The sequence below is a fragment of the Ctenocephalides felis genome, unplaced genomic scaffold, assembly GCF_003426905.1.
Source record: "Ctenocephalides felis isolate EL2017-DRISC unplaced genomic scaffold, ASM342690v1 CF-g0.4_SCAFFOLD_03573, whole genome shotgun sequence".
Lineage (NCBI taxonomy): Eukaryota > Metazoa > Arthropoda > Insecta > Siphonaptera > Pulicidae > Ctenocephalides > Ctenocephalides felis.
In genome coordinates this window covers 24,162,500-24,184,944 of record NW_020539727.1, presented here as the reverse complement: position 1 = coordinate 24,184,944, position 22,445 = coordinate 24,162,500, and the positions used below count along the sequence as shown (strand labels likewise).

At 28.0% G+C, this 22,445-nt stretch overlaps 1 protein-coding gene and 1 long non-coding RNA gene across 2 annotated transcripts; both read left to right on the top strand.

Annotated features, from left to right (window-relative positions):
* The first annotated feature begins 1,170 nt into the window (after positions 1-1,170).
* Positions 1,171-14,336, top strand: LOC113389806 (2-hydroxyacylsphingosine 1-beta-galactosyltransferase-like). Its single transcript, XM_026626813.1, is given in 11 exon segments — positions 1,171-1,277; positions 1,368-1,557; positions 4,347-4,506; positions 6,880-7,027; positions 8,757-8,919; positions 8,921-8,944; positions 11,265-11,372; positions 11,433-11,556; positions 13,574-13,776; positions 13,895-14,015; positions 14,158-14,336. Coding segments are annotated over 11 exon segments (1,515 nt in total). The 5' UTR covers positions 1,171-1,182.
* A 1,593-nt stretch (positions 14,337-15,929) lies between these two features.
* LOC113389366 lies at positions 15,930-21,923 on the top strand. The gene is made up of 3 exons (XR_003368243.1): positions 15,930-16,015; positions 17,833-17,934; positions 21,722-21,923. It is a non-coding gene; the product is annotated as an uncharacterized LOC113389366 (long non-coding RNA).
* The last annotated feature ends 522 nt before the right edge of the window (positions 21,924-22,445 follow it).

Here is a 22,445-nt window from a genome sequence, read left to right as displayed (position 1 = left end):
TGTGTGTGTCTGTGCGGATACAAATTTTCGTCGACGATTTCGGGAACACGGATCAACCGATATTGTGAAAAAACTATTGAAAAATGTGAAAATGTGAAAATGCCATCAAGCTAATCACAGTATAAGTGAAAATGTCGCACAAAATTATTTGCAAATGCGTTTAGACTATGACTATACGGCAGCACTTTTTCAATTTTGTGTAAATTAGGCAACTATTTTTTTTAAATTGAATTCGAAATGAAATGGCATATGACATTTTCACTTATACTGTGCTTAGCTTGGCGGCATTTTCACATTTTTCAACAAAAAATAGTTTTCACAAAATGTGGGAAAAGTGCTCCAGTACATAAACAGTCTAAACGCACTTGGGTAAACATTTGTACCAGAGTGGCGCTTAGACTGTGCTTAGCCTGGGTGATTTTTTGAATATTTAATCCAAAATTACAAAAATATTTTATGGACAATAAAAAAATGCTGTAATATTTTTTTATCTTCAAAAGCAATTGTTATGTCAATACGAGCAGAAAGTTTTTTAGATCATTCAAATAGGACGCTTAGTTCACTCAAAAACTGTCGTTTTTTGTACATTTAGCTCTGTATCTTCGAAATGGCGGGACCTGTCTTTGCCAAAAACTAATGACCTCTTCTCCCAATCATTACAAATTGAATGTTTTTAGATCATTCAAATTTTTAGATCCTCCGTTCTTTCAAAATCTCGATTTCTATTTTCTGCACTCTTTGCTCTTTATCTCCGTAACGGCTGGACCTGCTTTTGCCAAAAACTAATCAGCACATCTCCCAATCAATAGGGATCGAATGTTTTTTAAACCATTCAAATCGGTTGATCCGTGCGCCCGAAAACGTGAACGAAAACACACACACACATCCATTTTTTCTTAGGTATGCTAAAATGTTCAGAAATCTTCAAAACGTAAAAAAATGTAAAAAATTTCAACGTTGATTTTTGGACGATTACAATAACTTTCCCTACGGGTTGTTAAAAATAAGTCAATAGGTTTTGCAGATAAAATAGCTCTCTTATCTTATAAATCTAATTTCACAATATCTCCTATTAAACTTTATTATCTAAATCTTGTTTTATATTTTGTCAGTCCAACCTGCACCATGGACCTCTCTCGTCCGATGAGCCTTGTGGTCACCATCCTCTTAGTCACCACAACCATGACGACAGCCTCGGACATCCTGATGGTCACCATGGGCGGCACAAAGTCACACAAAATTCCCTTCTGGGAACTGGCCAGGGGCCTCATACCCAGGTAAAAGATAATAGACAATTGGATAAAGGATTACTAATTTTACCACTGATAATCATATAATTACTACTGATTATTCTTCTGGTTCTTCAGGGGTCACAATGTGACCTTACTGAGTGCCTTTCCTCCGACTGGTGACAATGCCCCTGCCGGTCTGCACGAGATCACACCAGCCGGACTGGTGTTCTACGTGAAGAACTACACCGATTGGGATCTGGTCGGCGCCAGAATGAGAGGAGAGGAACCCGTTTCGGCTTGGGACATCATGAGATACGGTTTCGAGGTAAGGGAGAATGAATACCCAGGCTAATATTTATGGTCGTTGCATTTGTTTTTCAACACAACAGATTTTATATACTCACTAGCTGACCCGGCAAACGTTGTTTTGCTAAGTAAGGTATATTCTAAACAATTTCTACAGAATCAAAAATATTAATACTTTAAGTGCATAAATTATTATTGGCTCTTAAACAGAAAATCAGAATTATCAACTTACAACAAATTACTTATATATAAGGCTGTGATCAAACCCGTGTGGACCTACGGATTACAACTTTGGGGTACTGCTAAAAAGAGCAATTTAAACATAATACAACGAGCACAAAACAAATTCCTGCGGCAAATATTAAACGCTCCTCACTACACGCCAACATGGATTCTCCACAAAGACACGGGTATACCTACAATTCAAGAACATATATCAATGTTTGCCTGTAATTATAAGAATAGAATTGACGCACATCCAAACCAACTAGCATGCAACTTATACCAGGAAGGCCAGCCGACTAGGCTCAAAAGGAAAATACCTCGAGATTTATTATAGTTTATTTTTATATTAATTTTTTTTTTCTCTATATTTGTCTTTAGTTTTTTCTTTTTTATATATTAACTATAGTAGATACACCACTGGGAGTATGTACTAATTTGTAAACAACCAATTGTAAACACTTGTCAGCATTCTCTGCTAAATATAATTATTTTTATAGATTGCAGAATAAAAATAAAATAAAAAAAAAAAAAAAAGTGCATAAGGATGTGTTGTTTGAATACTGTATACAATGAGGTATTATAAAAACAATAAACCCCATTAGTTTGTCTATATTTTGTCAAAATAATCCAAATGCAAGTTTTATACACTTTCTATAGAAAACATGGTATACTCCAACCCAAGTCTTTTTTGGTCTTTCAACTTATTGATTACGTTTCAATTTTTTCAGATTCTTTTTGGATTCTGGGTTTTGAGTATAATTGTAAATAATACTACTGAGCTTATAAAAAAATTTCAATTTTGAAAAGTTTCAAGTAACATTCGATGAATTAAAGTAAATTTAATAAAAAGTATATATGTAGAGCATACCCGCGAGGCACAAAGTTCCAATTTGAGTTTGTGTAAATATAAATTATATTATGAAAACCAGAACAATTACATCACAACAAATAACACATTTCAAACGAACAATTATCTACTTTATCATTGTTGAAATGTCCTTTTTTGCTATTTTTCAAAAATTTAAGAACGGCTAAGGGCAAATGGGTTTAATGTCTTACTTTAATTTTAAAGGTATTTTACAAAATAATTACATTTTTACTTAATGCCAAAAAACTACCAACGGGAAAAGATACTTTTATTATGGATTTTCAAAGATTACCATTCATCTCCCGCTAGCAAAGTCATAAGAATTAAGATTGTAGCTGGTTTACATCTTTTTTCCTCTACTTTCAAATATTGTTGTTGAACGATGCTTAACTTTACTGATTTTTGACACATCGGTGGTGGACCTTTTTAACCCCGGACCTTCATATATTACTATCTATTCTCGATAAATTCTGGAAAATTATAACTGGGAAAATGTTATTCGACAAATGTTCCTTTGATCGATACCAAATTTAGGTTCTGAATTTAAATAACATAAATAAAAAATAATATAATCTAGAAAAATTTTAATAAATACTAATCAGTATATAATTATACAAATGAGATCTTTCGGAGCACCGTGTTTGAGAAAAATATGATTTGCAAAAAAAAGAGTGCTACAAGGCTAAAAAGGGCATTTTCATATTAACATTTAAAAAAAAGTTGATATTTTGAGTTTGTAGTAACACTCGCGGCTCTTTTACATGATTTTACTGAATTGCAAATTTATAGCTGTTTTTGTAAGAAACATACGTGATTTTATATTTTTATAATTTAGTATACATATTAAGAAATAACATATTAAAATTTTGTAACTCCAGTATAACGTTATATTTTTAAATATTTTTCAAAATACTTATCAAACCGTGGACTTGCAACTATTGGAAACAAGATATGCAAGAATGCATTTGTTTACAAAATTGCACATTTATTGCTTTTTTTTTGTTAGGAACATATGTGATTTTATATTTTTATAATTGAGTACATATATTAGGTAATACCATACTAAAATTTCATAGCTCTAGTATAATATTCTATATTTTTAAAACATTTTTCAAAAGAACTTCTCATATCATATCCAACCTTCGATTCGCAACTAATAAAAAATAGAGTATGCAAGTGTGCATTGCAATTATTTTTTAGTTTCTTCTATTAGAAACATATTTGATTTTATATTTTTATAATTCAGTACACATATTAAGAAATAACATACTATAATTTCATAACTGTATTACAACGCTTTATATTTTTAAAATATATTTTAAACCGTCAAAACGTTTTTGTATATAAATTAGACTACAAATAAAACTACTTACTACCATTTAATCATAATTAAATAATATTCACGTAAAACATCCTATTAAACGCAATTGAACATCATCTGTCAAAAATGTTTGACATTTGACGTATTAGCTACCGTCCTTGTTTTATTGAAATTACGCTCTTACAAAAATGTTCAAATTACAAATGTAAAGTTTCTACGCGATTTTGAAATAATATCTCACCTTTCCGACAACCTACAGATTAGCACGAATGTTTCAAGACTAAGACAGGCCAAATCGGTTTAGTCGTTTTCGAGTTTTAGTGAATCATTTTATCGAGAGCTCCGTTTTTATATATAAGAAGATGTATATATTAATATTTTTATTATTTTTTAGTCCTGCGATGCGATGTTCAACGACGCAGAGACTCACACTTTGCTTCGACAAAGTTTCGACCTTTTAATTCTGGATGGAGCCTTCCCGGAATGTGCCCTGGGGCTTGCCCATCATTATGGAGTCCCATTTATGTACCTGAACACTGTCGGATTCTATATGGGTGAATAGAAATTATATATCATTATTTATATCCATTGTATATAGTACAAAGTAGGGAATGCAATACCGGTATATACCGCCCGATTTTTTGGCGATATTTTTACCGGTATTTATTCCAAAAATACCGGTATTTTCGGTATTTTTATACAACCGCTTTTTGATACATATTACACTCAAGTTTAAATTTCTCGGAACAAATTTATCTTTAAATTCCTTAATCGCATAAACAGCTATATCTTCAAGTGATTCCATAGGATAAACAAATGTCAAATATTATCTCAATTCGTCATTAAACTGAATATTTATTGCTTTCCAAAGGGCTTCATATCGTGTTATAGATTATGATAGATTATGATGTTTGTTTCATCTTTTGTAAAAATGTAACGATTTTTTAATTGATATTTGCGCTAAAATATTTTATATCATACATCATATATTTTATATCATTGCCCCTGCGTAAGCTTTATTTTTTTCTAACTTTATACATAATAATTATGATAATTACTAAATACTTTTTGCTTCTTATTACAATTTTAAAATATTATTTTTCGAAAACGTTTCAAATTTTGAAAATACTATAGAAGCATCACATTGCTTTAAATAACAATACTCAACAATTATAGTAACTTATTATTTATCTCGACAAAGTATCTGATCTTAAATGAGTGTACAAAAATTATTTTTTTTAAATATTGGAGATTATGCTAATTTAACACATCGGATAGAGATAATACAGTTCATTATATTAATGTAATATGATCTTTTATGAGTTTTTGGTCTTTCTTACTCATAAGTTTGTTTTTAGTGAAAAGTGTTCAATATACTCGATAGTGATAATGAATTAATTAAATTACATATATAATTTAATGAATTAATTAAATTGGATATAATTGTGTTAAATTATTATTTAAAAAAATAAATTTATTGTTTTATTTTATTGTTTAGTTGAATATAGTTGTAGTTGTATATACATTTTTTTATATTTGTACTAGTAACTTTCAACTTTGTTTACGTTTGTTTAAGATAATAAAAATACCGGTAATTTACCTGTATTCCGGTTTTAAAATGAAAAATTACCGAAATACCGGTATTGAAATTTTCCATCGATATTGCATTCCCTAGTACAAAGCTGTAACTAGATGTAATTGATATATGCATTTATTTGTTATATCTTGTAACTCTCCAAGCGTTTGTCTAATGCACATGAAATATTCTGCAAATTTGTACAAAATTAAATAATCAAACTAAATAATCAAGGTTAGGGAATGCAATACCGATGGAAAATTTCAATACCGATATTTCGGTATTTTTTTATTTTAGAACAGTATTTTCATTATCTTAAACAAGCGTAAACAAAATTGAAAGTTACTAGTACAAATATAAAAAAATGACTATACAATTACAACTATATTCAACTAAACAATAAAAAGGTTTTAAAAAAGTTTATTTTTTTAAATAATAATTTAACAAAAGTATATCTAATTTAATTAATTTATTATCACTATCGAGTATATTGAGTACTTTTTATCAAAAACAAATTTATGAGTAAGAAAGACCAAAAACTCATAATAGATCATATTGTATTATTATAATAAACTGTATTGGCTGTATCCGATGTGTTAAATTAGCATAATCTCCAATATGCTTCTATAGTATTTTCAAACTTCGAAATGTTGTCGAAAAATAATATTTTATAATTGTAATAAGTAGCAAAAATATTTAGTCATTATCATAATTATTATGTATATAAAGTTAGATAAAAATAAAGATTACGCAGGGGCAATCTGTATGATATAAAATATTTTGGCGCAAATGTCACTTAAAAAACTGTTACATTTTTACAAAAGATGAAACAAACGTTATTATCTATAAGTCCAATTCTATTTATTGTAACACGATATGAAGCCCTTTGGAAAGCAATAAACATTCAGTTTAATGACTAGTTGAGATAATATTTGACATTTGTTTATCTTATAAAATCACTTGAAGATACAGCTGTTTATGTGATTATGGAATTTAAAGATAAATTTGCTCCGAGAAATTTAAACTTTAGTGTATTATGTATCAAATAGCGCTTATGTAAAAATACCGAAAATATCGGTATTTTTGGTATAAATACTGATAAAAATACCGCCGAAAAATCGGGTGGCTTACCGGTAATTTGGCATACCGGTATACCGGTATTGCATTCCCTAAACAAGATCTATGCAGGAACTCTATATACTCATGAGCCTCTGATAACTGGTGATGTACTTTACCAAAATTTTCTTGTCACAACTACCTTCATATATTAATATCCTTTAAACAATCAATTACTAATAAGGTTTTCTTTCTAAATTGTCATTTAATTTATTTATAATAATTTTTTTCCCAGGTTCACTATCTCTGGCAGGAAATCCTGCTCCTTCATCAGTGACTCCTTTCTTAGGCAGGGCCTTCACAGACGACATGAACATCTTCGACAGGGCCCTCAACACTGGATGGTACATTGGGATGTATGCTGCTCATTATGTACTCAATAGGTAAAATAATAATGGAAACTAGTGGTGTATGGCATCGTGCCTTAAGGCAAATTGCTGGAACTTCCCGTACCGTAACGAAATGTTCGAGAAATTTTAAACGTTTTCAAATATATTATTACAAATACTGTAGCTTTCATTATAATTGCTATCTTGTTATATCTGAGCAAATCAAATGTAAATCATAAATCTCTAGAATTTATCTTCAGAACATTAACAATCGTCATTTCATTTCGAATTCAATTTCAAAAAAAAATAGTTGCCTAATTTGCACAAAATTGAAAATGTGCTCCCGTATAGTCACAGTCTAAACGCATTTGCAAATAATTCTGTGCGACATTTTCACTTGAACTATGCTTAGCTTGGCGGCATTTTCACATTTTTCAATAGTTTTCTCACAAAATTGGAAAAGTGCTCCAGTACATAAACAGTCTTAACGCACTCGGATAAACATTTGTACCAGAGTGGCGCTTAGACTGGGTCATTTTTTTAATTTTTAATCTAAAATTACAAAAATATTTTATGGAAAATAAAAAAAAGATGTAATAATTTTTTATCCTCAAAATCAATTGTTTTGCCAATACAAGCAGAAAGTTTTTTAGATCAGCTGCCTTTTTTTTGCACATTTAGCTCTGTATCTTCGAAATGGCGAGACCTGTCTCTGCCAAATTTTCCCGGGTTCAAATTTCATTTGTTAGTTAGTAGAGTTTCTTTTCTCTTAAAGTTTCTTAAAACTCCTTTGTCATTTTACAAATCTTCAGGTTGCTCGTCAGTAGAGTCCATTTTGTCCTAATATTTTTATTTGCTCGTCAGTAGAGTCCCTTTTGTCCTAATATTTTTATTTGCTCGTCAGTAGAGTCCCTTTTGTCCTAATATTTTTATTTGCTCGTCAGTAGAGTCCCTTTTGTCCTAATATTTTTATTTGCTCGTCAGTAGAGTCCCTTTTGTCCTAATATTTTTATTTGCTCGTCAGTAGAGTCCCTTTTGTCCTAATATTTTTATTTGCTCGTCAGTAGAGTCCCTTTTGTCCTAATATTTTTATTTGCTCGTCAGTACAGTCCCTTTTGTCCTAATATTTTCATTTGCTCGTCAGTACAGTCCCTTTTGTTCTAATATTTTAATTCGCTCGTCAGTAGAGTCCCTTGTCCTTACAAATTTTTATTTGCTCGTCAGTAGAGTCCCCTTTTCCTAATATTTTTATTTGCTCGTCAGTAGAGTCCCTTTTTCCTAATATTTTTATTTGCTCGTCAGTAGAGTCTCTTTTTTTCTAATATTTTAATTTGCTTTTCCAATTTTGTGAAAATGCCGCCAAACCAAGCACAGTATAAGTGAAAATATCGCACAGAATTATTTGCAAATGCGTTTAGACTGTGACTATACGGGAGCACTTTTTCAATTTTGTGTAAATTAGGCAACTATTTTTTTTTGAAATTGAATTCGTTAATGTTCTGGAGATAAATTGATTTATGATTTATGATTTACATTTGATTTGCTCAGATATAACAAGATAGCAAAAATAATTAACCTTACAGTATTTGTTATTAACGTTTAAAATTTCTCGACTATTTCATTACAATACTGGAAGTTCCATCAATTTGCCTTAGGGCACGATGCCATACACCACTAGTTTGTTATTAAATTTTCCATATACACTTTTTGCATACAACAAATAGTTTAATAGTTAACAATGATCTCCAGAACATTCTATCATCTTTTCTATTTTTTCTTCCAGATTCTGGTTACAGAGTGTCCTCAGGAAGCACCTTGGTGAAGGAGTCCCCTTTGTCTACGATCTGTCCAGGAATGTCAGTTTTATCCTTCAGAATGGACATCATACAGTTTCCTATCCGAGACCATATTTGCCAAATGTTGCAGAAATTGCTTGCATACATTGTAAAACCTGCCAGGCCATTGCCTCAGGTAAAGGATAAATGATAAAAAAATTAATACATAAATAATATTGAATAAATCTTATCTTATATATAAAAATGAATCGCAAAATGTGTTGGTAAGCGCATAAGTCAACAACGCCTGGACCGATTTGGCCAATTTTTTATTTAAAATATTCGTTGATGTCTAAGAATGGTTCTTACGGCGAGAAAAAATCGAATAATTTCCGGGAAACCCTAAAAACAGCTCTTTTGTTTTTCACGTACAAAACGTTTTCTAACTAAAACGTAGAATCAATTTGAGCTTTATTGCTATTATATGAAGTTCATATTAAATTACAAGCACTCACTGTATACTCCTTCTAAACGATTATTCGGACTTTGTTAAATCTTTCTGAAGTTTGTTACAGAAATTTCCAGAATGTATGTGATTATAAAATACTGGGATGTATGTGCAATATTGTAGAAATTATGGAAAAAAATGCAAAAAACGACATGTCATTATTTGCATTGAAAACAAATGAAAACTATCATCTGCCAAATATTACAATTCACTCATGAACCTAGACAATATTAGAATATGTGTAATAAATTTTTGCTTATGAATAAGAAAAATGAAATGTCTACATTATTATTGCCAAAAAGCAGCTGAGATGTGCCAGAAATTGAAATCATATAAGATAAGGAAATATAAATATAAATATAAATAAACTAATAAATTTTTATCTGAAATTAGATAAATGCGCGTTTTTACCCCTCCGATTTCTTTCAATGATATTTTTTATAAAAAATTTATTTTAGATAAAAAACCACTATAATACAAAAAATAGGCCCCTCTTTTTATCATCAATGATACATTTTAAAAAATTTTAAGAATCTTTAAATTTGCTTAAATAAAAAATGTCATATGTACTTTGTGAAAAAAGAAGCTCCTTGATTTGACATCAATGATATTTTTGTTAAATTTTTATCTAAGGAAATAGATAGAAAACTTGGGGGAATTTTCGGAGTCTATGGAATAATTTCAGAACTTTTTGCAAAATGTTTAAATATCAGATAATTTTGTTTCATGTACATGCCGATATATGAGTTTAAACCCATTTATATCTTACTTATATGTAACAAGCTTAATATATAAATAGAAAAAATCAGATAAAAAGACGTATATAATTTCTTTATTATACATATGATACATATGTTTAAATGTAAATTAATTGATATATTAATGATATCACAAAAACATAATAAGACTCTAAAACTTAGATCAATGAATAGTTTCTTTTTGAAAACATTTTGCATGCATTACGATCTTGCTGTTACTATCATTACTATTTCTCACATGAAAATATTTAACAAAATATAAGTTTGGACAAAATACCGATAGCATAATACTGTAAATCACCAATAAAAATAAAAAACAAAATAAGACATTAATGTATATTTTTAAGTTGAAAAATTCGTGACATTAATGAAAACAAATGAAAACTATCATCTGCTAAAAATTTCAATTTACTTATGAACCTAGACAATATTAGAATATGTATAATAAATTTATGATTATGAATAAGAAAAATGAAATGTCTACATTATTATTACCAAAAAGCAGCTGAGATGTGCCTCAAATTAAAATAATATAAAATACAGTATATGTATGGCAGATTGAATGATACAGGATAATGAATTGAACAGGATATGACAAATTAATTGACTTAAAATATGAAATTAAGTATTAATCAGGACCGATCATACCTTTAATGCGATGCGTGCGAAAAATATGAGTGCACGTCTTAGGGGGCGCCAACACAAGATTTGGATATTAAATTTTCAATATAGTTTTTTTTTTTCAATATATAATTTCTTTGCATCTTTTACTAATCTTTCCACAATATTTTTAAAATTTGTGAAAATTTCACTTTATAACAACAAATGGAGAGTAAAGATGAATACATACAATTCGACCCTCACGATATCGATTAGGAGAAGTTTAAGATGCAATTTCGGATATCTTAAATAACAAAAAATTAAATTAATTTAATCCAACATAAAGTACCAGTGTTATGTTATGGTTATGGTTGTATTATACCATTTATTTTATTTAAAAGACTACAATTTCCAATATAGTATGGGCATTGAATCTCATTTTATTTAAAGCAGTTCTACATTTAGCATCGCTCATATTATAAATGTATATGCATTTTGGCGTGAAGAGTAATTTTAAAGAACAATAATTATTATTTTTAGGTAAACGGTAAATATTAGTATATTATATTAAAAAAATGTAGACATGGGTACAGGACAATGTCTGTCGGGTCATCTAGTATGTAATATATATTTATTTATAATATTTTTAGGATTTAGAAGACTTCATATCCCGGGGAGGCGATTCAGGTTTCATTTACGTTTCAATGGGATCTTCGGTTAAGGCTGCCAATATGCCCGATTATCTAAGACGACTGCTGGTAATAATATATAGACAAAAGTTAAAAATTTATTATTGTTATATTATTATTTTTTTGTAGATTCGGACGTTTTCCAAGTTGCCCTACAGAGTTTTGTGGAAATGGGAAGCTGGTTCGTCGATGATGCAGGATTTACCAGAAAATGTCATGCTGGGTAGATGGTTGCCCCAGCAGGACATCTTAGGTTAAATTTAAATGTTACTTATGCACATATATATATATATATATATATATATATATATATATATATATATATATATACGTGTACGTATATATATGTGTATATATAAGGGTGGTCCTTAATATGAACATTTTCGAATTTCCTTGCTCCCAAGGGCTAAAATGGTTCCAAATTGGTAAAAAACAATTCTCTGAAAGTTTTAGCTCTTAATATTAACGTTTAGATAGAGCGCAATTCAATCAAGCGACAAAAGAATGAGTTTTATTCATTCATTTGTTCGCTAAATTACATCTAAAAAACATTTTTTAATTTTTTGAAAATTTTTCCATGCTATTTCCATACAAAACTTTGATTGAATTGCGCTCTATCTAAACGTTAATATTAAGAGCTAAAACTTTCAGAGAATTGTTTTTTATCAATTTGGAACAATTTGAGCCCCTGGGAGCAATGGAATTCGAAAATGTCCATATTAAGGACCACCCTAATATATATATATATATATATATATATATATATATATATATGTATATATAAAGCGAGAGGTTTTTCTTCAAATATGATAAAATTGTTTCTTGGGCATCCATCAGTAATTAAACAGTTTTATTGAAAGAAAATGTTTTTATTCAGAGACGTACGTTTTGGGTCTTGATTTGACCCATCTTCAGTGCTACAATTAAATATTTCAGGGTTACAATTTAAAACAATATAAAAAACACATAATTACAGACAAAAATAAATAAAAACATGTAAAAAAACATAAATCTAACCAATTTAATAAACTTGTTTTAAAACAAATATTTATTGTGAAAGTATATATGTGAAAAACAAACATAAAATAAACAAATGTAAAGAAACTCACCATACAAATAAATTTGAAAACTGGATGGATGCCCAAGAAACAATTTTATCATATGTTTTATATATATATATATATATATATATATATATACACGTATATATATATATATATATATATTAAATGTTAAGTATGAACAATACAACACTCTGATTTTTAACACACACTTTATTTAATATGCCTCATCTTCAGTGTAATTTCAAAAATAGTTACTTAATTACTACACATTCTTTAATATTTTATTTAAATTACATTTAATTTTTGATATACAATTTGAAAACATAAAGTAATTCCTCCTGATTGTTTCTTTATGAGTCTTGACGTTATTAATTTATTTAATACTATTCCGCATCATCTAATTATTACAGATATAAAGAAGAGATAGGTGCAAATAGTTGAATTTACATGTTCACTGATAGAAACTTTTATTTTAGGAATTGAATTACTTTTAAAAGCATCATATTTCACTTTTAATAAAAAATATTATACAATTGAAGAGAGGTTGCCCAATGGGCAGCCCATTAAGTCCTGTTTTAGATTTAGTATTACGAGATTTGGAAAATGATGTTTTAAACTCTCCACCTTCCAAACCATTGGTTTATTTCAGATATGTCGATGACACGTTAGTATTATTTAATAATAAAGATATAAATAATGTATTTCGTATTCGTATTTACAATTCACTCAGGAACTGGAAAATGATTCTTTGTTACATTTTCTTGACGTAAAACTCATTGGAAACCTATGCAGTACAGTGAACGGCTTGTAATGGATAACACATAATGCTAAAATAAGTTTCCATATTTTAGATTTTAAATTTATAACGCACTGATGATGAGACAAACCTAGTCTCGAAACGTTTGTGAAAATTTTTATTTAATAAATTAGTGCAAAAAAGAGTGTTGTTTGTTCATATTTCTAAATTAATATCTATCTATCCACTCAGAATACATTTGTATATATATATATATATATATATATATATATATATATATATATATATATACATATTAGGTTGTCAAATATCTCCCTTCCGCTTTTTTGCTCTTGGTTTATAATACAAAAAGGCGGAAGGGAGATATTTGACAATCTAATATATATATATATATATACATATATATATATATATATATATATTTTATATTTATTTTATTTTTTTCCCAGGTGATAGACGACTGAAGGTCTTTGTCACCCATGGAGGTCTCCTGAGTATGTTTGAGAGTGTCTACCATGGAATTCCTCTGGTTACCATGCCAGTCTTTTGTGACCACGAAGCAAATGCTGCTAAAGCAGAAACAGATGGATATGCCTATAAATTGTCACTGGAAAAATTGACAGCTGAAAGATTATATAGAGCAATAATGAAGGTTAGGAATTGACCAATTGACCAGGAATTCTATTCACTTATCTTTATCTTTTGTAATTTTTGAATGGTGTGTTTTGTGTCAGTATACTTGATTTAGATGAATACTGTCTTTGATTTAGGTTGCCCATGAACCGCAATTCAGGATAGCAGCCCTCAAGAGGCAATATTTGCTGAGGGATCAGAAGGAGACGCCTCTGGAAAGGGCCATTTATTGGACGGAGTACGTTTTGAGACATAAAGGTATAAATAAAACTTGTGATAATTTCTAAAGCTTTTCTTCGATATTTGTCAAATTTATATAAATTTGTTAAAATCAATCAATATTTACAATACAAGTTCCATTTAATTTGAAATTTTATACTTTTATTACTATTATTTTCAGGTGCCTATCACATGCAGTCGCCAAGTCGCCAATTGTACTGGTTCCAATACTACCTATTCGATGTAATTGGCCTGATTTTCATCTCTTTGGCCATATTGGTCTTTTCGGCCAATCTGGTCTTTAAATTCACCTTCAAATATGGTTCGACATTCCAACCGGCCAAAATAAAAGTCCACTAAGTCCAGGAAAGGAAACAAATTTAGTTAGTAATATTAAGTAATAATAGATAATTGATATATATATATATATATATATATATATATATATGTGTGTATATTATATATAAATATGTTTTTTACTATTTAAGTTTTATTGTTGTGATGGCGTGTGTGCGTTTGTAAATAGAGATTAATATTTTTGTATTTGAATAAAATTTGAAATTGCGTGTGCGTTTAAAATAAAACTGTTGTCATTTTTTACTTAAAGGTTAAAGGCGATAAAAATAATGGATAAAATTACAGTTTATTGATTAGTATGTCGTAAAAACCAGTTCTACTCCAAATTTCATTATTTTTGCGTTCATTTATTATATCTCTTGTGAGTTTCAGAGTGTTACTATTAAATATATAAAATATTTGACAAATTTGCAGAAAATTAAATTGTTTATAAAATTGTCTAATATCATAAAACCCTTTACTATAGTCAGAAATCCATATTAAAATGAAATGATCTCTATTTAACCGTGAATTTGCAACTGGTTTATGTATTTATTTAGTATTTCTTGTAACTTTCAAACCATTTGTTCAATATAAATGGGATATTTAGAGAAAACGTATAAAATTAAATTTTTTATATCATTATCTAATATTAGTCTCTACAGTAACTCGGTATATGTACTATAAAATGATTTTTAAAAACCCTGTAATAACCGTCTTGCCTAACAAATTGAAGCCATACTTTTATATTTGTTTTATTTATGAAGCCTATACTATGAAACAATTATTAAAAAACCCTAGTCAGATATAAATTTTTTTTTCATATTAAAATGAAATAATCTAATTTATTTAACCGTGAATTGACTTTGCAACTGGTTTATGTATTTATTTAGTATTTCTTTAAACTTTCAAACCATTCGTCTAATATAAATGGGGTATTTAGAGAAAATGTATAAGATAATTTTTTTTATATTGTCTAATATTAGTTTCTACATTAACTCGGTATACTATTAAATGATTTTTAAAAACCCTAGTCAGATATAAATTTTTTTTTCTATATTAAAATGAAATAATCTAATTTTTTTAACCGTGAATTGACTTTGCAACTGGTTTACGTATTTAATTAGTATTTCTTGTAACTTTCAAAACATTCTTCTAATATAAATGGGGTATTTAGAGAAAATGTATAAGATTAATTTTTTTATATTGTCTAATATTAGTTTCTACAGTAACTCGGTATACTATGAAATGATTTTCAAAAACCCTAGTCAAATATAAGCAATTTTTTGAATGATCATTTTTTTGTTGGTGCATTTATTTATAATATCTCTTGTAACTTCTAAAGAGTTTGTGAAAATTATATACATTATTTTGCAAATTTGTTCAAAATTAAATAATCTACAATCTTTTCTAACATCATAATTACCTACAGAAACTCCGAATTATTATAAATAATATAATTGACCTAACTTGTTATACAATTTGTCATATTCATTTATAATAGTTCTCAAAATTTAAATTTAAAATTGGCGCCTAAGTGTCTATGGCGTCAAAGTTTCTATGGCGCCATCTACAACTCTGCAGTGTCTCATCCTCATTAAACATATCTATGGTCTTGTCACAACGTGTTCTAAGATTTTTAGTTCTTTTTACTTTCGGACTTTGTTGGAAAAACATGGCTAAAAGGAGGATTCTATCATTAGGTGAGTACTTTAGAAATAATTTATGTTAGTTTAATATTTTATTCTAAAAATACTTCGCGTTCGGCGACTCCAAAAGTGAAATGCGGATTTTGCAAACTTTGCTCAAGTTATCAACGCGTTCCCTGGGGCATTGTGTATAAGTTTTAAAGTAATAATCGAATGGCATGTTAAAATGCATTCGTTTATTGTACGCTAAAGATTCATTTCAAATATTGATTAAATTTTTTGCACTCTAGTTTGTTGGTTATTAGTTGCGTATAGTTAGGTTAGGTTAGTCCGTAAACAAGTCTTAAATGCTTGTAAGGTGATTTCATTGATGCATCCAAAGGTTTTTTTTGGCAGTGACTATATATTTTTTTTAATGATGTAATTTTTTAGTTTGAATTCTATTCGACCCTAATCTATTAACTTTGCACTGCACTTTGATGAAATAATTTAGATCGTCAGTAGTTTTTTTTCATCTTCATTTTTTAATTTTGATCGTCAGTAGAGTCCTTTTTATGTTGATTTATTGATTTTCAGTCCCTTTTTCTTATTCGTTTAGTTTGCTCGTCAGTAGAGTTCCTTTCACTTTTAAATCAATTTGTATGAATTGATCGTCAGTAGAGTCCCTTTTCAAATTGATTTATCAAGTTTGCCCGTCAGTAGAGTCCCTTTTTAAACGGATATATCTATCTAGTTTGCTCGTCAGTAGGATCTATTTCCATCTAAGATGTATTTAGTCCTTTCTTATCCTAAGATATTTCGTTTGCTCGTTAGTAGAGTCCCTTTTGCTCTGATTTGTTTGGTCTGCTTGTTAGTAGAGTCCTTTTTTTGAAGAATTTATCTAGTTTGCTCGTCAGTAGAGTCCCTTTCTAATATTTTTTTAATTTGCTTGTCACTAGTGTCCTTTTTTATTTACTTAATTTTCTTGTAACTATATAAATTTCTTACATTTATATAGTTTGATTGTCAGTAGAGTCCCTTTTTGCTCTGATTTATTTGTTCTCCTCGTCAGTGGATTTCCTTTTCAAATGGATTTATCTAGTTTGCTCGTCAGTAGAATTTCTTTTAATCTAAGACTTATTTAGTTTTTTCTTATATCAAAATATTTAGTTTGCTCGTCAGTAGAGTCCCTTATTGTGACATATTATTCTATTAATCAGTAGAGTCCCTTTTAAATGGATTCATCTAGTTTGCTAGTTAGCTTTTAAAATGGATTTTTCTATTCTTCTTGATTCATTAATTTTGATCGTCAGTAGAGTCTTTTATCTTGAATTATTGATTTTTAGTGCCTTTTTCGGATTTGTTTAGTTTGCTCGCCCGTAGAGTCCCTTTTTTTGTCTTTTATTTCGTCTTATGTCTTTTATTCAGCTATTCGTGAATAATTGAAATTATTGCATTCTTCAAATCGAGCATCAGTTATTTGTTATTTGTACTATTAGTATGTATGTATGTAAAACATATCAAGGTTCGGTCACATTGAAGGACTATATATTTTTAATTTAAAATAAAGGTACGTGTAGCATTTTATTTTAGATAAAGTTACTTAAAAACTAATTCTACTCATTTTAACTTTTAGTTTTGCATTAAAACAGAAGTTTTAACAAATGCTGTTCCAATATCAAGTAATCTTCTATCATCTTAAGAAGAAATAGGTCATTACGAATTCATTTTTGACTTGGCACTACAGAAAAAGCGTTTATTTTTTGTGAAACAAATCGAATCAGAAGACACAAACCATTAATGGAATATTGGAAATATTTGTATAAAACTATGTCAATTATACTTTAGATTTCAGTATGTAGGTTCTATATTAATACTTTATTTAAATTTAGGCCAGCAGTCCTTAAGAGACAATATTTACTGAGGAATCACGAAGAGACTTCTGCGAAGGAAAGATTTTTTTTTTGGACGAATTACTTTTTTGGAACATGAAGGTACGAAGGTCCTTTCATTCATTATTATAGTATTTATATATTTTAATATTAAGTCCACTTCTTATTCATTCATTTGTTCAATTATTTTAATAACTTTTAATTTATTTATTTAATAAATAATTTATTTAATAAATTTTAATATTTTTTAGCTAATTTGTTTTGATTATTTAACTAAAAAAATTTTTTTAATTAATTCAATCCTGCATTTTGTTACTTGTTTTAAATATATATTAAATTCTTTATTTAATCAATTATATTTTTGTTTTTACTTTTCTTTTTTATTTAAATTCATATTTATTTATTTACTCATTTGTTATTTTCTTTGTTTTTTCAATAAATTGTTTCTTATTTATTCATATATTCATTTAGTTACTATTATAATTATTCGTTTATTTATAAATTCACTTATCATTTATTTATTCATCTTTGTGAATTTATTTTAATTTTTATTCATTTAGTGAATAATCTAGTTTTTTTATATATAGTAAATAATTTAGTATCATAATTTATTTATTCATTTATCATTTATTTATTTTAGGTTTTTTTTATTTCAAGTATTTATTCATTTATTTTAAGTATTCATTCATTTATATATTTTATCATATTTAATTCAATTTAATTTAATTTTCATTATTACTTTGTCTTTTTTTAATTATGCATTTATTCAATTGATTTATTTATTAAATATTCAATACTGGTATTGCTAATATATTAATTTTTGAATTAAGATTTTTAATTTACTTCGTTTTTACTTTTCTTTTATTTAAATTCATATTTATTTATTTATTCATTCGTTATTTTATTTCTTTGTTTTTTCAATAAATTGTTTCTTATTTATTCATATATTCATTTAGTTACTATTATAATTATTCGTTTATTTATAAATTCATTTATCATTTATTTATTCATTTATTTTGATATCCATTTTATTAGTTTTTATTCATTTGTTTCATATCTTTATTTATCTGTGTGGCTTATTCGCACACATTTATTATGCTTTCTTTTTGCTTGTCTATATATATATATATATATATATATATATATATATATATATATATATATATATATATTATTGATTGTTTCTTTTCTGAACAGTAAATCCAATAATAAAAAGGAACAGTTTTATATTCTTTTAAAGAAATGTTTTCGAAAATTAAATCCACCACCCCTCCTAAATTTAATACTAACATAGTTTATTCCATCTCTTGCAAAAATTGTCAAAAACAATACATTAGCCAAACATCACAATACATTCATAATAGAATGAGACAACATGAATTAAGTATCACTCATCATAAAAGCCGAAGTTTCCAAAGCAATCTTGTCCAACATTCCATTGAAAATTCACATAATTTTACCTTTGAACCGAATATTTCATATAGAGAGGATTGTACTTTTAAAAGACTTTTTTCTGAAAGCAGTTTAATCTTTTTGAATTCATCAAATTGTGTTAATAAAAGATCAGATCATAATATCATTCATGATTTGTATCTAAATTTTTTAAACCTGATTAAAAACAATTTATCCTAATAATATTTCAATATGTATATATACGTGGTCTGTTCAAAAAGTACCGGGAATTACTAATAATTAAATTTCGCGGGTCTGGAGTGTCTGATTGTCAAAATTTTTTTTTTATTGTGTTGGTATACATGCCCCTAAAGTATGATGAAATTTTCAGCTATATTCACTGTTTACTTTGTCTGTGGTAGTCGCTAAGGTTCGACGTGTTTTTCTGAGCTCGGCGATTTTTACAATGGAAGAATTGAAAAGTCAAAGAATTTGTATTAAATTTTGCGTAAAAAATGAAATAAAGTGTTGCAAAGTGCAAAAATTCACCAGATATGGCTCCGTGTGACTTTTTCCTATTCCCAAAGTTGAAGGACCCATGAAAGGACGGCGGTTTTCCTCGATTGAAGAAAATCGCTGAGAGTGCTCAAGGACATATCAAAAAGTGAATATCAAGGGTGCTTCGAAAATTGGAAAAAACGCTGGCATAAGTGTATTATATCTGGGGGGGACTACTTTGAAGGGGACCACATTAATGTAGACGAATAAATAAATATTTTATATTTATATACGAAAATTCCGGGTACTTTTTGAACGGACCACGTATACATGTATATGTGTTATTATATATGCACATCCTTATATGTGCTTATATGTATGTTTTTGTATATACACTATATACATGTACTTGCGTATATATTCATGTATATAATTGTAGATACATTAATATATAGATATGTGCATATGTATGTATGTGTATGTAGGTATGCATATGTATGTGCATGTATATATACATAATATTTCTCAACATTTGCTAAAGCAATACTTTCCTTTTTTCATAAATTACCAATACAAGAGGCATAAAAAATGATTTTTGCCTAAATTCCGTACATATCCCTTACATCTGACCGACAGAACTCCGTATCAGTGTGTTTTAGTTTGTGAAGTCGTAACATCTACAAATATCCTCGTGAAAAAATTCGAGTGTTTTTAACAAAAAATATTAGTGATATGGATATATAAATTATTACAAGTAAATAATTTTTGCTTCTCAATTTTATATAAAACCTTTTTAGTGAATTTTTATTACTTTTTACACTGGTACATAATCCATTCCTTTATAATTTTTCTAAATAATCTGTAATGACCATCATTAATTAATGTTAATCAATAGTTTTAAAAAAACATTGTCTTTGACAGAATAAACCTGATGATGGAACGTATCTAGTTCCGAAACGTCGTTATTAAACATCTTCAAAAAACAAATTGTTTTATTAACTTCCCGTAGGGTAAGTTATTGTAATGGGCCGAAAATCGGAATTGAAAATTTTACATTTCTCGACGTTTTGAAGGTTTCTGAACGTTTTGGCATACCTCAGAAAAAATGGATGTGTGTGTGTGTGTATGTATGTGTGGATACAAATTTCCAGTCACGTTTTAGGGCGCACGGATCAACCGATTTGAATGGTTCAAAAAACATTCGATTCCTATTGATAGGGAAAAGAGCTGATTAGTTTTTGGCAAAGGCAGGTCCAGCCGTTTCGGAGATACGGAGCGAAGAGTGCAGAAAATAGAAATCGAATTTTTGAGAGAACGGAGTATCCGATTTGAATGATCTAAAAAACATTCAATTAGTAATGATTGGGAGAAGTGTTTATTAGTTTTTGGCAAAGACAGGCCCAGCCATTTTGAAGATACGGAGCTAAATATGTAAAAAATGGCAGTTTTTGAGAGAACTAAGCGTCCGATTTAAATGATTCAAAAGAACTTTCTGCTTGTCTTAACAAAATAATCGATTTTGGAAAAAAAAAATTGTCCTTTTTTTTTTTTTTTTTATTTTTGTGTTATCGAAAATATTTTTATTTTTAATTTCTGACTATAGTTCTAATTACTTTACATGTTCATTTCAATTTCAAGTCTGCAATTCATTTTTATATATTTATAAATATTAGACAATGTTACAATATTTATAATAATCTATTTGAAAACATTCAGTAATCCTCAAACATTTCATTACGGTACGGGAAGTTCCAGCAATTTGCCTTAAGGCACGATGCCACCCACCCCACTAGTTATTATTGGATGTACTGTTCGGAAAAGAAACAATCAATATATTGAAAAAATCCAGGACTTATCTATTGAATATATATATATATATATATATTATATATATATATATATTATACCAGCACATTTAGAAAAAATATTGTAAATTATCAATAAAGCTGATTTCTTTTATATGATATTTACATAACTAAAACTATGTTTAATTTTTCAGAAGGAACTTTTGATGGAATGCGAGTACTTAGTAGCTGAAAATAATATTTGCATATGTTGAACAAGTCTCAAACACAAATGGGCATGAACACGAAGAAATAGTTATCGTACAAGGAGCAGTCTTTTCTTCATTTATAGTAATAATTATAATAAAAATATAATGTATTCTTGCATATTTTCTATTTAAGTTTAATATGACATATTAATATATTACTTACTAAGTTTAATATGACATATTAATGCTACTACTTGTATAAAAGATTTTTAAATTGCAAAGCTGTTTATTGCATCACAAACCTTGATGATTATGTGAAATTGATTCTCACATTTAAATCAACAAATACAACGAATGTATTTAAAACGTTTTCATCAAAGTACATAATTTCTTTGTTGAAATAAAGCAGCATTAAATTGGATAAGTCTCTAATGTGAATGTGTACAGTAATTTGAGTATCATTGCATCTTTTTACTAAAGAAACAATTCTTTTGTATACATTGTATTACAAACGTCGGATATTGAAGTTTATTTTATTTTAAGTCATAATCCTAATCTTATTTTGGCTTAGCCTTTCTGTTATTCTTACGATTCACTTATTAAGAATTAACACATGAAGAAGGGACATATTTTAGGCGAAAGCTAAGGTTATTTGATAATTAATATGTACACTTTGGAGAAAATTATATTAGTTATGATACAAAATAGAAACACTTTGAATATAATTTAT